Source organism: Ornithodoros turicata, chromosome 7, assembly GCF_037126465.1.
Source record: "Ornithodoros turicata isolate Travis chromosome 7, ASM3712646v1, whole genome shotgun sequence".
Classification (NCBI taxonomy): Eukaryota; Metazoa; Arthropoda; class Arachnida; order Ixodida; family Argasidae; genus Ornithodoros; species Ornithodoros turicata.
Window position 1 is genome coordinate 59066689 of NC_088207.1, and position 17990 is coordinate 59084678.

Genomic DNA, 17990 nt, shown 5'->3' on the forward strand with positions numbered 1-17990 from the left:
GTTATTACAATATTACCGTTCTTTAGTGTTCATTTTAATTGATCAAGTTTGAATGTTGCTTCCAGCAATGTTATAGCAATAACATGAGCTTGAGGGAGCGAGAGAACGCACCAAGTAGTAGACAGGACGAGGCTCGTTCCCGCAAGCTCAAGGTATGCCACCGTCGTCTAACCTTCACCAGCTCGCTTGTCTGCTCACCCTTATTTCATCGCAATAACAGTCTGTTCGATCGATCAAGCACAAAGGCTATTGAAAAAGGCAAAGCCATGGCAATGACCAGCATTCTAGAACCAACATATTGCCCATGCTTTCTCAAGACTTTCGTCTTCGTCAGAAGATACCACAATATGAAACTAGCTGTCCATTGCACATCGCGGTCAGAACAAAAGAGTGTAAGTAAGTCGAAGAGTCTTAGTGTAGTTTATCTGGAACCAGCCTAGCAAATGGTAGACTGTGGGGCATACTTGTGGGGGGAATGTGACTTGTCTCTTTGTTACTGTATCGCTGCTGTTTGCATCTCGTGAGCCTGTGAATAGGTGCCATGGAACGATTCTATTCTTCTTGGACTATTATCACCTAGAAGTTGTCTGTGTTTAAAAGCTGTGTTGTAATAACTTTGAAAGTTTGTACAATTGTTCCGCTCCCTAGCAATCTTCCGTTTTTCGACGTCATCGAGTACCATTTTGGATAAAGTAGAAGCAAATGAAAAAGATTCGTGAGGACGCCATCAGACAAGACACATGACGTAATTTCTGGCTAATCTCCCTTACTTTCTGACGGCCATCTCTTGAGAGGGTGAAGAAGAATTCATATAGGTATCCCTATAGGGAGTTTTCACCTATGTCACATTGTGGCGTGGCAGTGACGTGATGGCATGTTCGTAAGCTGCTCCCACTGGTGGTCACTTTTCGTGCTAGCGGCATTGAAAGATGACAAACTGCGCTATTTTTCAATGCAACAACCATTCATAAAAGAAAATGTGAGAACGACAATGACGAAGTGTCGTCGGGCAACCTTCCCCAGGGTGTCCTGCATGCGGTCACGACGAAACCCTCCAACATTTTGTTCTCGACTGTAGTACCTACCGCCGCCTTCGCCTACAGTCCCTCACCCTTCCACTGCTAAGGTTCAGCGTGCCTCTCTCATTATGCGCATTACTCTCGTTCGGTGCGTCCCATACCGGAAAATGGAATCCTGTCATCGCAGATAATCTCATTTCATTCGTTGCCGGCTCCAACCGGTTCTAGCCCTTAGTGTCACTGTCACACTCATATCATACTGAATTAGCCCTGGCCAATCTCCCTTGCGGATCGCGGCCATCTTCTTCAGTTTCAGGTTCAGGTTGTGCCTTTCCCCTTTAAATCGGGGCAGGTCTCCTCAATGGATCCACTGGCACTAAAAAATAAAAACAATAAAATAGGGCACTGGTCAGTTTTGGTATGGTGGTCGTCGATGGGCTTGACGCAGGAGGCTTCTTGTCTGTTTCTTGGGGAGAAGAAGAAGAAGAAGAAGAAAAGGTCTGTTCGTCTCGTTTCTCTCGAGTTTCCTTCCCGTATCTTCGGCCTCTTGGGCCTTTTTCGTGGAAGAATACTGCGGCCGTCTGACCGCTGCACCTGTCGATGCACTGGCTGCGTCCAGCGACTTCCCCGCGGTTCTGGAGGCCTCTGCAGAACCTGCACTGGATTTGCCTTTCTCGCTTGCGGAGCTAGAACTGGCACTAGCGAACTCGCCCATGCATACGTCTCCTTCGGACCAAGTTTGTTACAAGGCTCTCAGAAACCTGCCGCTGTGTGGGCGCCGGTCACTACTCGCAATCTTCAACGCATCCTGGTTCTCAGGCTCTCTTCCAAGGGAGTGGAAGCAGGCAATGGTGATCCCTATTCTCAAACCCGGAAAGTCACCGCACAACATAGACTCGTTCAAACCGATTGCCCTCACGAGCTGCGTCGGGAAAACCCTTGAGCGAATGGTCTACTCACGCCTGAACTGGTACCTAGAAAGCACGGGGTAGTTCCCGGAAACACTGGCTGGGTTCAGGCAGGGAAGATCTGCCATAGATAACGTCGTCAACCTCGTTTCTCTTACGCAACAAGCTCAATCCGATGGTCGGCTTACCGCAGCGGTATTCCTGGATGTCATGAAGGCTTACGACAGAGTGCTGCACAGTGCTGTCGTGGCGACGCTGCAGCAGGCTCGCTATCGCCATGGAGTGCCCATCGTTCACTTTCGGGTCCTGCGTTCTGCGACTGAGGACGTCTATTCCCTCGCCCTCCAACATGCCGTCTCATCCCCCTCCCATGTGGACCCTCGCTGCTCCTCCCGTGTAATCTAGCATCCTTGACGCCTTCAAAAAGGGCGACCACCCTCCAGTCGCTTTGCTCCAACTCGTGCTGGAACACCTTAGTAACGTGCACTCCCGAAGAATAGCGGTCTACACGGACGCGTCGGTCTCCGCGGGCGCCTCAACTTTAGCCGTTGTTGTGCCTTCAGAAAATTACGAACTAGAACTAGCGCTCAAGCTTCCTCACGAGACATCCTCCACCGAAGCAGAGCTCGCCGCCATCAACGAAGCCCTGAAACTTATATCAACGAGGCCCCCAAACAACTGGACTGTGCTTACGGACAACAAGGCGGCGCTGCAAATATTATTCTCTCCTTGCTCCAGGATCGTCACAGACATCTGCTCCCTAGCCCTCACGACATACAGCCATCTCACCGCTTCCGGCCACAGCGTGTGGCTTCAATGGGTCCCTAAGCCACATCGGCCTGCCGGGAAATACCCGCGCTGACGCTGCGGCGAGAGGCGCGCACGGGGCAGCTGCCACCACTATGATCACCACCACTCCTCTCACTTCATCGGCCTGCCTGATACAGATCCACCGCCAGACGTCTCGTAGCACCCTCGCGTTTAGCTCAAACGCTGTAGCGGCAAACACGTTCCTCCATTCCATCGACCCGAGGATGGAACTCACCCTCTCCCAGCGGCTGTCGCGACAGGAGGAGTCGATCCTACATCGCCTACGCCTCGATGTTGCCCTGACCCCGCTGCTCCTCTCCAAGATGGATAGACGGACGTACGCGATGTGTCCCTGCTGTCGCCGACATATTCCATCTTCTGTTGCACTGCAGCCGTACGCCGGCCCCCGAGCCGTTCTCACCACATGTCTCACTTCCCTAAGCCACAGGGAACTTTCCCTGGCGACGCTGCTGGGACCTGCCCGGCACTCCAGACAGTGGGCAGTCACCCGGGCCCTCCTGCGCTACCTGAAGGACAGACACTGTGCTGCTCAGCAGCCTTTGAGCCACCCCATCGTCCCCTGCCACTTTTTCTTTTCCTTTTTTGCTTCTTTTTTTTTTCTCTCTTTTGGGAATAGCAAGTCGGCCTTGGCCTATCTGACCTTTCCCCCTTTCCTTTATCTTTAATAAACATATCCCCCCTTTTTTGTGGATCCCCTGGTCCCAGTGCTGGTCCGCCGGCGGGTAATTGACCAGGGCCGAGCGCAGTCGGCGGCGATGCCGGCCACTAGCAGTGGGCCCGACCCATACTGGTCGGCGTCCGTGAACCTACGTTCTATTCCCCTGGACCTCTTCAGAGCCAATGGCCTTGCTTCCATCCCGGTTGTTCTAAAACCAACCAATGGCGCAATCATCCGCTCTAAAAATCCCAAAGCCCTGCTTCAGGGCCTCGAAGCCGCAACTCCTGACTTCCGAGACATCACTGAGGTCCGCCAATACGGCAGAGAGAGCATTCTCTGTAAATCCGCCAACCTGAATGTTATACGTTCCCTTCTAGCCACATCCTCCTTCGGGGGCGTTCCCGGTGATGCCTTCATCCCGCATCACCTTGCCTGCGTCAAGGGTGTGGTGAAAGGTGTAGACGTCTCTCTCCAGCATCTGAGATCCTGGAGCTGTTCGCCGACGTTGGCGCGCTGGATGCATTCCGCTGCAGCAGACTCGATAACGACCTACGCATCCCCACTGAGTCTGTCGTCGTGACTTTCGCGGGTCGTTCCTGCCCGTCCGAAATAAAGTCTTGGCCCCTCATCTTCTGCGTGGACCCCTACAAACGAAGACCCCTGAAGTGCAAGCGTTGCTTCCGGTTCGGGCATAATATCAAGAACTGTACGTCTGATCCCCGTTGTCGGCGTTGCGGAGAAGCCCACGACGAATCCACCTGCTCTGGTAACTCTCCCACGAAGTGCTGCCTCTGTGGCGGCTCCCACCAAGCTGACTGTCAATCATGTCCTTGTCGTGAGCAGGAGTCCTCCTTGCTTGAGATCATGGACTCTCGCCACTGTTCCCGCTTTGATGCCTCTGCCACTTTAAGGAGCCGTGGCTCTGATTTCGCCAGCAGAGCTCAGCAGCCCCGAGTCCCATGACCGGCTACAAAACATGATCAATGCCGCCGTCAACGCCGCCGTCGAGGCCGCCGTGTCGAAGATGAGGGAAGAAATTGCCTCCCTTTGCTCCATGGTTGCGTCCCTCTCCTTCGCGCTCTCTGAGTCTGGTGGTGCCGTCCCAGGCCACAAGCAAGCGTCTGTGGTACCTGCTCCGGTGCCTTCCCTCAATGCTCTTCTCCTGAGGACATGGACGTCACGGCTTCGCACTCCAAACGTGGTGCCTCTCCCCCTGCACTAAGGTGGTGCAGCCCTGCGGTAGCCCCATGGGCAAGCGGTCGGAGAAAGTGGGCAAACCGAAGGGTGGGGATGGAGACGTCCTCGCCGCCGCGGTTGCAACATCTATATTAACCGATGCAGAGTAGCCTTCGCGTCCTTCAATGGAACTGTCTCTCGATTTCATCAACCCTGCCCGACCTCCATATGCTCATCTCTCATTGTTCACCTGACGTTATTGTTCTGCAAGAGACGTGGCTATCACCGCGTCGCCCCTTCTCCTTCCCCGGCTTCCATGCATTTCGCCTGGACCGACCCGTGGGGAAAGGAGGCGGCCTCTTGACCCTTGTTTCTCACCAGCTTGTGCACTCCGCCCATGTTGTATGGCAGATTGCGTCCCCTCTCTGCGAGGCTCTTGCAGTCCAGCTCACACTTCCCTGCAACGGGTCCCTGGCTGTTCTGAACGTGTACTGCCCAGCGGGCTTCCAATTCCCCTGACTCTCAGCGGTGCACTCTCCAACTTGCCCCACGGATACGTGGTCGCTGGTGATTTCAACTCACATCACGTTCAATGGGGGCTCAAGACCGACTCCAACGGCAGGGAGCTGTGGGACTGGATATGCCGTCATAACCTCTCTATTGGGAATGACTGATCTCCAACGTTCCTCCGTGGCACCGCCCGTTCTGTGCTCGACCTCATTCTACACCCATTTTCGGTCCGCCTGATGTCGTGGCGAACATTCACCCTAGGTTCCAACAGCGATCACCTGCATATCTTCTTTGAAGTGGCCATTCCTGCCAGGCAGTCTGTTTCTGCGCGCTCCCTGTGCAATTTCCACCTGCAAGAGAAGAACCTGGAGCGACTGCTTCAGGAAGGTGTTGGCCTACCTGCCAGTGACCGCGCGGTCACTCTCGATAGCGGCTGCTACTTTTAGTCTTGTTAAGCTCTCGCAGTGAAACTGCGCCCCGTGGTGGAACGAGGCTTGTACAAGGGCCTACCGTAGTCGCAAGGCTGCTTGGAAACAAGTGCTTGCAAACACTTCCTACGTGAACTGGAAGAATTACCAGTTTTTCAAGGCTGTCTTTAAGCGTACCATCTCCGCTGTAAATCAGTCTTTCTACAACGAGCGCAACTCATTTCTTTCCAACCCGAAGCATCGGAAGGCCCTCCACCAGCATATTACACACCTCCGGCGATCGCTGTCCTGAAACCCCCCTGCGACTCCTCCGTCGTGCCTGATGACATTGCCAGAACACGGCTCGAAGACATAGCCAGAGGTCTTGCGCTGCGCTTCCACAGCTCTGTTTCATGTGTCCAAGCGCTGCACGACGAATCGACGTCCGGCTTCTGCGCCGTTACCGAAGAGGAACTCGACTCAGTTGTGCGTGCTCTTCCGAACTCTGCGCCTGGTCCGGACGGCATTACAGGCGGGATGCTGCGGTCCCTGTGGGCTTCCCATCCTCGCGAGCTTCTAAACATTGTGAACGTGTCGCTCGAGCAGTCATGGCTCCCAGACGACTGGAAGGTGGCCAAGGTGGTCATCGTTAAGAAAATTCCCTCGAGGGGCCTGGTCATGGACAACATCCGTCCAATTGCCCTGACCTCCGTCCTCTGCAAGACCATCGAGCGCATTCTGCACCGCCGTCTTTCCTCTTTCTTGGAGAATACTTCTGCTCTTAACGACAGCCAGATTGGGTATCGCCCCCGCTGTTCAATTTGGATGGCCCACGCGAACCTTGAAAGCCAGATTTGCCTTGCGCGTGAGAACGGCGAATTATCCGCTCTGGTTGCCCTAGATATTGCCAAGGCCTATACGATAGCGTGGAGCACTGCATCCTCCTTCAGCGCATGGCTGCCCTCAACATCCCACCGTATGTCATCTTGTGGGTTAGCAAGTTCCTCGCCGGACGTTCGTTTTTCTGCTCTGATGGCCGGTTTACATCTTCGTCGCACACTCAGCTCAGGGGTCTCCCTCAGGGATCTGTCTTGTTATGTCCTCTTTGTTGTTTAACATCTTGATGAGCTCCCTGCCTCTGAAGACTGACATTCTTACCATGACTTATGCGGATGATATTGCCTTCTTCGCTTCTTCTACCTCTCTCCATGCGCTGTACGAGGTGCTCCAAGCATACCTCTCTGCTCTATCCGCCTGGATGCGCTCCGCTCACCTTACCATGAACGCCCAGAAATCCGCAGTGATCTTATTCCAACCCAACAGCAAACCTGCGGGAGTCCTAACCATCGACCTGAAAATTGGCGCAAAGCCTATCCTGCAGACATTTAGGTGTCTGGTACGACGACAAGCTCTACTGGGACCATCACATTGAGGTAGTGAGCCAAAAAGCTACAAAGGCAACTAGCATCCTCCTTCGCTGCTCCAGCCCCCGCATTGGTATGCGGAGGACTGCCTTACTCTTCCTCTACAAGTGTTATGTGCGGCCAATTCTGGAGTTTGGGTGCGTTCTGTTCTCCCACCTCCCGAACTATCGCCTGAACAGGCTCTTCGTTATCGAGAGGAAAGCCTTGCGCCTATGCTTGGGTTTCCCTAAGTATGCAGCCAACCAGGCGCTTTATGCCGAAGCTCCTACCCCTCCCCTCAAGACCCGGTTTCGCCTGCTGTCAGTGAACTGCTTCCTTTCCCTCTGCCAAAGCCCACTGGCGTTCAGACACAATGAGTCCCTCAAGAACGTGACTCGGTGGGTCTCTCGGCGGTGGCGCAGGTCCAACACCCCCCAACTTGTATTCGTCGACTCACTTTTGCCACCCCTGAAGATATCGTTGTCTGATCTGGCCCCACCCACCTGCCCGCTGAGGGACCTATCTCTGCTGATCGCCGAAGCTTTCCTCCCTGGACGTGTCCTAGCTCCTCCGGCCAGGCTCGAAGCCCTCCTCACGGACCACGTCAGCCGGTTCCACTCTCACCTGGTTGTTGCCACAGATGCTTCCGTGTCCGCCGGGCTGGCGGGTGCTGGAATTGTCTTCCCGCAGCTGGATGCGCACTTCCCGATTCGCCTCCCGGACTTCACTCCAGTATTTGAGAGCGAGCTCCTCGCCATGATACTGGCTCTCCGCATGTTCCCTTCTCAATTCTGCAAGGTTCTGCTCCTGTCAGACTCTCTGTCTGTCATCGCAGCTCTGTCGGACCCCTCTGCCGACGCCTGGAAGACCTTCCTGTCCCTTACTCCGAGTCATATCACGGACGTCGTCTTGACGTGGATTCCAGGACATCGTGGCCTCTCTATCAACGAGTTGGCTGATAACCTGGCCAAGGCATCCCTCGCTGGGCCATTCATCGACCTCTTACCTCCATTGCCTGCAGTAACTCGGGCCAGATATAGGAGGCTGCTGGAGCTGTCTGGACGCCGCTTGCCTGACCCCAGTTACGATCACCTTTCCTTCGCGTGGCACACTGACCGCTGCCCTTCGCGCCGTGTTCAAGTCCTACTGACGCGCCTTCGATGCCACGCCTTTCCTCTAAACTTTTACCTTCACCGCGCGGGTACCCATCCATCGCCAGCGTGCCCTCACTGCGGGCAGGACGAGACCACTGAGCATCTGCTGCTGCACTGTCGCCTGTACCACAGGCCCCGCCGCAACCATTTCACCCTGCCCTTTGCCAGACAAGGCATCCCTCTCTCCTTATCGTCCTTACTCTCCTTCAAAGCCTCACACACGGAGTAATGGATCCCCGAAGTGGCGTCCAGCGTCGTTGCCTTCTTAGCTACCTGCGGCCTGAGTAGCCTGACCACCTAGCCCCCACCACCGTCCCCGTCTCTACAACGCCCCCCTGGAACAATACTCCCCTCCCATACCCTGTGTGGCCATTCAAGGCTTCGTTTTCGAGCAAATGCTAGATAATCGCGGCAGCTGCGCCAAGAAAGTGACCACCACCAGTGGTTTATCCAGGATCCCAATCATGGAGGGGCGTTCGAAAAAATTGGGGGGGGGGGTCATATACTTACGTCATTACAGCTTAACATATCATTACCGACATGTGTCTAAAGCAAAAACCGCAACGGCACCCGTGTAGGGGATACACAGGTGAAAAAGTTAGGGGGGTGTCACTGAACATTTGGAGGCGTTAGGGGGGTGTAGGGGGGTCTGGATAAATCATTGACACCACCATGGCGGCCAAACGCGTTCGTTTGACGTCATGTGAAAACACCCTATAGTAGAAGAAGAAGAAGAAGGGGAAGACACGTGCCTTGCTACATCGATTACGTGCCCGGGATCGTTACTCGCCCGTTGTCTCGCCGTTCCTGGTACTAGACCTGCATCGCGCAAGACGGCCCAATCCAGTTCACGAGTTTCTTCAAGCGGGAAGATGCGCCACAACGACCCGCACTTGCAGTACTGGTCCGGATCGGCCCAGTTCTACGCCATGGCCTACCTGTGCACCACGGGCCTCACGAACCTTACCTGGTTCCCATACGCCGTGTACAAGAGGGGAAGAGGTATGTGAGACTATATCACACGTTCCAACTGTGTCATGTGTCTTGTTCCAGGCACATACCTGATTATCTACACCATCATTACGGCTGTGTTCGTCATTCCCCTGATGTACTTGGAGGCTATGATAGCCCAGTTCTCGCATGCTGGGAACCGTGGTGTCTTCGAATCCGCACCCATTTTCGCCGGTATGACCTTCATACTTTCTTGAGATGAACTGTGGTGGATATTTTGATGCGATTCGTTGCACTTCCGCTGGTGCTGCAAACGTTAGCGATGAGGTGCTATGCTCCTATACAACTCCTACATATGTCAACTCCGCCCACAAACTTCCACCCATGACACCTTCGAGTCACAAAGTAGTGCGCCTGCATGCTTTAAACTATTGCTTGTAGGCTGACCATGTTGAAATCTCTAATCGAAGACTGCGTGACCTAGCACATTTGAGGCGCTCTCTTATAAAATGAGTTCGTTCAATACCGTAGGCCTTCAGGACTCCAACGTCACAATTTTCGCACTAATAACGCTCAGTTTTGTGGAAGAATATCAAGCAACACTGTGCCGAAGTAGACACCAACTTCGCGTTGCGCCCCCCGTCAAGTACGCCAGTGAAACTACACAGCATGCCCATAACACTGGGTCCAACGCGGCCAGCACGCGACGTCCATGGTGCGCCGCATGGAAACCAAAATCGCAGCAAAAAATGTTACATGATACAAAAAAATGATACATGAGAGCCAGTGTTGCCCGCTAAAGTGAGGGTTGTTTCACACCAGGGGTCGCCATGACCGATTTTATCACGGTTTCCATCGCAAAACTTAAACATTTAGAGCGACATATCAGGTGCGAGCTATCTATAAACTCTTAAATGATACCAGACATGTAAGCTGCTTGCTTGTTGATTTACGGTACCTGCAAGGCAAGCACGTAAAATATGGCGTTCATGTCGTATCTTGTCGTTCATGTCGTACATCTTCTCGTATGGCTCACTCTCAATGTGCGGATTACATGCTACGCTAGTGGAGATTTCTGACTGTAGCTCCTATGCTGTCTCTGAACTCTCTTGTCTATGTTGTCTCTCACATCAGAGCATATACAATTATATGGCACACAGATCGCTTGCTCCCATACAAGCAGGAGTACCTGGGATGTTTAATTCTTCTGGAATTTCGAAATTATCTGTCTTTTGTGTAGCTCCAGAAGAACTAAACATGAATCAGCACAAACAAGCCTATATCGCTGTTTTACAACATAGCAATATACATTCTATATATTTACAACAGCGAAGCGGTTTTTTTTTTTTTTTTTTTTCATGGCAGGAGTGAGCTACACAATGGCCTACTTCCAAGTAGTGACTACCATCACGGGAGCTTTCACCATCTCGTACGCATTCCTTTACCTGTTCAGGGTCTCGGAGAATCCCCTCCCGTGGGAATTGTGTACAGCTGCCGGAGGATCAAACTGTTACAGCGTCAGCGGTAACAAGGTATACCCCCATCGATTGTAGCCAAAAACATTCTAACGACATCATCGTTCCGTGTTCACAATATTCTCGTGGTGGAACGATTGCATTTACTGATTTTGTTGTACGCTGCGACGGGCTTCTAGATCTGTTGAAAACTTGGTTTGTCAGATCCCAGCCACAGGAGTATATTGCTTGCATGCATCTTGCTGAGAACAGTCCTACTTCAGAAGTATAGGCGACATCTATATCTGAGTTAGAAGGCCGGCAAACATTGCGAAGCTCGTCACAACCTGCTCCCACGTGCGCCGCGGGTGGGGTGATGACGGAGACGCGTCACAATCATGACGGGCACCAGTATGGTTAGGGGTCTGAGCTCCCCACCACATCCGGGCTTGCGAGGAATTCCACAATCAGGACCCGTGCAGATCCATGCACTCCCTGCGTGTCCATTACAGTGTGGATACAGTATGGCATCTTGGCAATCCTTTGGCAAATTCTTTAATGTATTGCAGCAGTGGGACGCGCGCGAACCGTAGTAGTCCTTCTTGAAACCAGCTTGTGCGGAAAATCCTTTTTGCCTTCGTTTTTATTAATGTACTGCCTATATCGCTTCCTTCATACGAATGGCGCTTTATGGTCCCGGTAGTTTTTTACACCATTGAGCAGAAAATCGTCGGATACTTGACGTGCAAGGTATAGCAACAAACAACGAAACTAAAACGAGCAGTAAAGTTTGTTGTCTCGTGTGCTCCGTCATTGTAGGTCTGCAAATGGGTCTACCAAAACCTGTCGTCCAAGTACCGTGAAGCGCACGTAGAGCAGGGAATTCCTCTTCCGATGGACGGTGCGGCAGTTGTGATCCCCACGGAGATACTGATCAACGAGACCGTAGACTGTACTCCCGGAGTAGTGAGTTCCGTCGCACTGTTCCACAAGTAAGTCTACACTGGGATGGGAATTGATGGCTGGAACACATAGAAAGGACAAATACATACAAAGCCTCAAGTGCCTAAGAAGAAAGTCATACACTTCGGGGCAGGTTAACTCCTGCAAGTCATCCCCGCCCACAAATCTGATTGGCTTAGGCAGGCGTCCAAGTCACAATTCACAGTGTTGCTTGTACACAGATGACGCTGCGAAAACAAACGTCGGATATGATGTATACTTGAAGCTCATTCAAACACGCAAAATAGTGGCGGAAACAAAACATGTCGAGCGGGTCCGCCGCCTTCTCGTATGCCGTCTGGTATGTCCGAGAGCTGGTATGCCCTACTCTCAATGTGCATTCTCCGCTGGCGGAGATAACCTCTGTGCTGTCTCGTGGTATACAGTTCTAAACTTCAGAAAACTACTTGGAATACAACTTTTGCAACAGATTCAGGCCGTTTGCATTCGCTAATTTTGCTAATTCAACTCGAAAATTAGCCAAAAAAGGCTGTCAAATTAGCCAAAAAAGGCTGTCAAATTTTCGTACAAATCTTGTGAAAAAAAACTGATTTCGGTTGGAATAGTGTACTATGGCCATTGGCTTCCGAATTCATCAAGAAAAACGTTACCCTTGCTTGGCTAATTTTCGAGTTCAATTAGCAAAATTAGCTTAATTAATGTGTGACGCGAATGCAAATGGCCTGAATCTGTGGCAAAAGTCGGTGTGTATTCCAAGTAGTTTTCTGAAGTTAAACCTATTTTTCGAAATTCACCGGACACCCTGTAGATACCAGCAATTTTCCTTTAGTACAGTGGCAACGTGCTCCGCTGTGAGAGTTTTAAGGGTTCTCCATAACGGACCCTGAGACTGGCGTAGAAACGTGACTTGTGTTTGTTTGTTTCTACCCGAGTTTCAGCATCAGTTCTGGAGATGAGCCTCCCTGCACCACCACCACCAGCTTTCTAGCTTGCCTTTATAGGGGCTGTCCAAGTAACACCAAGTCAGGCGGACGTGGCAAAGTTTCGCATTTTTCACACAGTGGCATCCAGATGTGGCAACGATTGGTGGCAAGACACATCTTCCTGATTTCGAAGGGCTTGATAGCTGTCAACCAGCGTCTAGCTCTCGGCTCTTGGTGAAAATGCCGATTTTTACATTTTCAGCCATATGATGGAAACGGGATGTGAAGGATATGAGGGCAACTCTCAGACTTGACTAGGGCCTCTAGACGAGGTAGCATTTCCAAACGCTGTGCATCTTGTGTTTTGGACACCCTTGCGCATCTTGTGTTTTTGCAACGTGGTTGCATTTTGTGCATCTTTGTGTTTTAGCGTATTTGGTCCCTAGAACTGTGAGAAATATTGCTGCACAAAAGACACTGGTCTGCTACAAGACTGTATTATACTGCCATTTGCAAGGAACAATCTTGCTGCTTGACAGCGATTTCTAAACGCGAAATCTCAACTTGGACGACATGCGATGGACGTTACAAAAAGAAATGTTATTCCCCCAGAGAACATATCCTTGGTCTGAGCGCTGGAATGGGAGAGATCGGACAATTTCACGTGGAGATGGCTATCGCATCGGCGATCACGTGGTTAATCATATATGCGCTCATTATTTTCCACGCCACTTCGATTAGACTGGTGAGTGCTGCTATATCCCATTGAAATAGTCCGGAACGGAACGTCCATTACTTAACGCAGGTAGCTTACTCCATCATAGCCTCCCGTGCGTTTACCATCGCATTCATCGTCTCCAAAGTGCTCGCGTATCCCGGTGACAACTGTGGGATCCACGAGATCTTCAAGACGAATTTCGTCGATTTGTTCAGTATCGACGTAAGTAAGGATGGTCGCAATCGTCATTCCTGTACGTTAACATTACTCGCGTTCGTTTTGCAGCTGTGGCGGCAAGCGACCGAACGCAGCATCTACAGCGTCGGGTGTTCGGCAACATTCCTGAGGCTCATGAGCTGGAACTTGTTCAATAATAACTTCCGCGTGTACGTACATATATGGAAGGTTCTAAACGTTGTGACCTTTATTCGGTTCTGAAGAATCCTATACCGATTTTTGTTCCGTTGCAATCCATGTGTGATACTATATTCTCCCATAAATTCTCTATGCACTGAGGTTGATTTATAATATGAAATACGATAACATTTTCTAAGCCGTTGTTGCACTTTAACGAGAGCAATTCGCGCGACAGACTAATACGACAGCTGACCTGCGTTCGCTTTTGCGGTCCTTTGTGCGCTCTCTAGTTGTGATTATGTATTTCAGGAATGTCCTCGTCATTGCGTGGCTGGATTTTGGCACAACCGTCGTCACCACCGCCATGGTGTTTCTCCTGTTCGGTCTGATAGCGGATGCGACGCATTCAAGCATCAACAACCTGGTGCTCTGTACGTTGTGTTCGCCCATAGCCGATAGCGACGTAGACTTGGAAAAATAATACAGACAAGTACTTCTTACAGTGTTCAGTGAGCGTAATTTTAGCAAGAATGAGCTTTTCCTATCGCACTAGTTGCGCGACGACAGCTTTCGAACACCATTTTGACTGCACGCTTCAACGTATGCCAGACGTTTACGGTTTTAGGACGTGTTACACAAACCCGAAAGTGATATTTATAGTAATGCACAACTGAAAGCATGTAGGTACCCAAATAACGCAGAAGCGGAAGACCAAGAAGTGCTCATGTCAGTCGCCTGGCATGTCGTCCAAATCCAAATAACCAATCTGCCCAATTTTTGAAACTTTCCATCGCTTTGCGGAACTCACGCAAGAAGTCTGTTTACGTGGTCAGTTTCTTGCAAAATGTAGCATTCGACAGTGAAATTGATCCTTTCACTACAGCGATGGATGCTCCCTTCGTTACAATATTAGAAGCCCTTGCTGTGTTGGAACCTCAGCGGGACTTTGTAATCTTGTATTGTACCCTCGTCATTCTCATGGGCGTCGGCAGAATGGTAAGTGTCCCACAGTTCTTTTCTCAGATTATCGTTACATAGAACGACCTCTAGGGAACCTGTACACAATTTTTGATCAGGTTCTTGTTCCGGAGATGACCATCGAAGTTCTGCTTGTAGACTTCCCATCACTGAAGAGGCACAACGTATTCCTCAAGCTGCTGTTCTGTGTATTTTCCTATTCGTGTGGCCTCTTATTCTGTACATCGGTGAGAAACTTTCATGTCACTCGATCAACTTTCTCGATAACCGTGCCCTTAACGGTGTCAAGTACCTTCGAAATGGTTTTAACTGCAATTTCGCATCGAACGAGGCTGTGTATATTCTCAGCAATCCATGCATATTCATGACAACCGAGCTGGCACGATCAAGATCAGTATCAGGATCCAGATTTTACGAATCAATTAATCTTCCAGGTGGGACCATACGTGATAGTACTTCTGGAGTACTACCTGTGCAAGATCTTGGGTCTCCTCCTCACAATCGTTGAAGTAACCGCTCTGGTTTACGTGTACGGTGAGTACCTGGTGAGGCCTCACCCGAAAATTCAATATCTCCGATGCTTCAGGGCTACGGCGCTTGCTGCTGGACTGCAAGGTGATGACGCACAAGTGTCCCCACTGGACACTCCAACTGATGTGGTGTGTCATACCTTTCGTGTTAACGGTAAGCATATTTGCTTTTGTTTCCCCACTCTGTAGTACGACCCGGTACCAGCAGGTCCGCCCACGAAGCTGTAAAATCACTAATAACGCTGGTGCATCCCAAACCTTCCTGTATTCAGCAGTATAGACCCCTCTGGTAGATACATATCTGGGTGCTGACAGAACTGTCGAAATGCTATGGTATGAGCGGTGGAATAACCATGCTTGTGATACCTATACTCCCCTCCATCCGGAGTCTCAGAACGCGATACTCAATTACACTGCTGACGAAGTTGAAAGCAGGATGGATGCAGGTCTGCAACTGGGACAGTCCTGCCGAAAAGCCTCTTTGTCACATAAACATGTTTCAGGTCTTCTACGTGGTCGGCTTCGCAGCAGCTACAGATATTGCTTACGACCAGTATTTCTACCCTCCCTGGTCCAAGGCGATAGGAATAGGGTTGGCGCTGACGGGACTCGGTATCATTCCATGCTACGCAATTTCATTGCTTATGACCAACAAATCGGTGAGTAACTACGTTGCTTCTTCAGGAAAGCCAATTTATGAAGCCTACACAAAGGCTACATTCTGAAACGCGCATTTTCCTGAGGTGCCTGTGAGCGCAATAAGGCAACTGTGGCTCAATCTTCCTGGTTTCACTTTATTGTCCGTATCCCGAATACAGTCCCTCTGTCGGTCAAAGGATAGATAATGCACGGGTTGCCCTTACACCAGCAGTTTCCTACAGCTGAATGAACAGAGCCAGCTCCTTCGTTCCACTGTCCCGCCAGGATCCGCCAGGAGCGCATTCGCGGTTGCAGTGTTCGTTCAAGTACAGGAGCAATACCTACAATGCTAAACGTCACTGCTCCAGCCTAACAACAGTGCCGTGTATGCCAAATGGAGTCTGGCCATTAGGAGGAGCCTCAAAAAGAGGCTCGACCTGTCAATCAAATTGAGCGTTTTTCATTGGCTGCTGTTTTCTATGCGGGCCGCCATGACACCAGAATTTTCCAGAAAATGGCGGCGTAGCTTGGAACTGCGAAGCGAGGATTTCACGACAATTTTTTTTTTTTTTTTCACAAATCACGTCAATTTTATTCCGTATGTGTACATTGTGTTGCAATTATCTTGCAAATCACCTTTAAATTGCGTTCCAGTGTCGATGTTTACCTGAAAAAAATGTTTCGTCGTCCTTCTTAGGCCTAGTAACGACAGCGATCACAGTAAGAAAAACGCTACGGATGGCCAAAAATTTGAATTTGATGACATACTTTTATCGATATACACACCTTTGCCCGTTCTTGATTCAATCTTGTGATATTTCATAGTTAAAATACGTATAATACCGGCAGTCTGTTCCAAGTAGCAGTTCTGCCGGCTAATCAGTTCTGCTAGCAAGCGCTTCTGCTACTGCTACTTCTGCCCTTCTACTATTCTGCGTCTTCCCGACATGCCCCTCTCCATCCAGATGGCGCCGTTAAAAGTGGACGCAAAATCCATTATGTTGCTAGGTCGTCAGGGAATATCCTATTCAATCTAATCCAATCCAGTTTCCCGAAAATGTCGGCACCCAGTGAATACAGGTAATATATAGCTTGGATAGCCTGGGATTAATAGCGAACTGTATTTTGGCTCGTGATTGGCCAGAGAGCTCAAAAAGTGGGTGGAGCTCCAGGTATAGGCAGTTCCCATTAATGGCCAGACTCCCTTTGGCATACACGGCACTGCCTAACAATGAACGAGAGCGACCCCTACCTAGAGTGTACTGTGGTACACTAGAATGTGCACAGGCAACTAACTCGTGACTTTTCTGAGCACAGAACATGCGAGTATGCCTGGCGCCATCGCGGGCATGGGGTCCCAACATCGATGCCCATGTCTGTTCCGAGTACATGGAGAAAGTGGTTCGTTGCTACAAGTCGAACAACAAGACTCTCTCGTCTCTAACCAAGATCACGACGTCCGAAAAAGGGCCATCTACGGAGCTAGCCACTGACTACCCGTCAGACGTCAGCACCACAGTGACTACATGTGTCACTGCACCTCAGAAGACTGACAAATCAATCACGCAAATCAACAAAAATCCTCAGCTTTCTAAACGGTTTCTAGATACTAAGCGATGAATAATAGAGCATACCAAGTATATGAAGCATGGAGTCCGGTTACTAGGTACGGTTACCAGGTAGGTATGGTTACGGATACTAGGCTCTTCACACATAAAATGACTCTGGTAACCCCAGTCACTGTCGGCGTCGCAGTCGGCGTCTAGAGTCTGCAAGCGATGCTATACTCAAAATGTATTATATGGTGCGAGTGGGCATCTAGCTTAGCGGCAGATAAAGACATAGGGTCCCTAGACCGTCGTCGTTCGGTTCCCATCAGGGGACTACAAAGGCCTACCCTGCCAGACTACCCTGAACCCGTAGACATGTTGCAGACTGTCCAAGAACGACGCTCTCACCGGTGCTTGACCGTCTGGAAACGTTAGCGCGTCTCTTGTCCCTCAACACCGGAGAAAACTGGCACATCCTGTGCAGTATGGTGAACGGTATGGTGCACATATTCTGTGTAACGGTAATCTTGCATCGCTGAATTTCAGCAAAGTGGTGGCAGCGTTTTCCGTGCGGTCTCGGAGTGCAAAACATGTGTCGGCACAGTTCCCTGTAAAGCCTGCCCAGGACAGACGCTCCCCCTGCTATTTTCGGTCGTTGACCCAGTAACTACGGCAAACAACGCAGTAGTAGACTAGGTGCTGAAGTCTGCAAGCAGTTCTCCATCGTGCACCACCCAGACACCCCGTGGATCAACTCTTGTAAGCAAGCATAGATGCTGGGATGCGGTCACTTCTCAGCAGTGCACTGCGTTAGGCTCCTATAGAGCCTATAGTTCCTAGCCTAGAGCTCCTATAGTTTCT

At 50.7% G+C, this 17990-nt stretch overlaps 1 protein-coding gene across 1 annotated transcript; it reads left to right on the top strand.

Annotated features, from left to right (window-relative positions):
- Positions 1-8760: 8760 nt before the first annotated feature.
- Positions 8761-17213, top strand: LOC135400163 (sodium- and chloride-dependent glycine transporter 1-like). Its single transcript, XM_064631895.1, has 14 exons — positions 8761-9068; positions 9120-9251; positions 10383-10549; positions 11291-11463; positions 12970-13102; positions 13163-13297; positions 13361-13461; positions 13742-13863; positions 14316-14428; positions 14509-14637; positions 14845-14944; positions 14997-15094; positions 15444-15599; positions 16897-17213. The coding sequence occupies exons 1-14, from the start codon at positions 8939-8941 to the stop codon at positions 17197-17199; spliced, it is 1992 nt and encodes a 663-aa protein (XP_064487965.1). The 5' UTR covers positions 8761-8938; the 3' UTR covers positions 17200-17213.
- Positions 17214-17990: the final 777 nt, after the last annotated feature.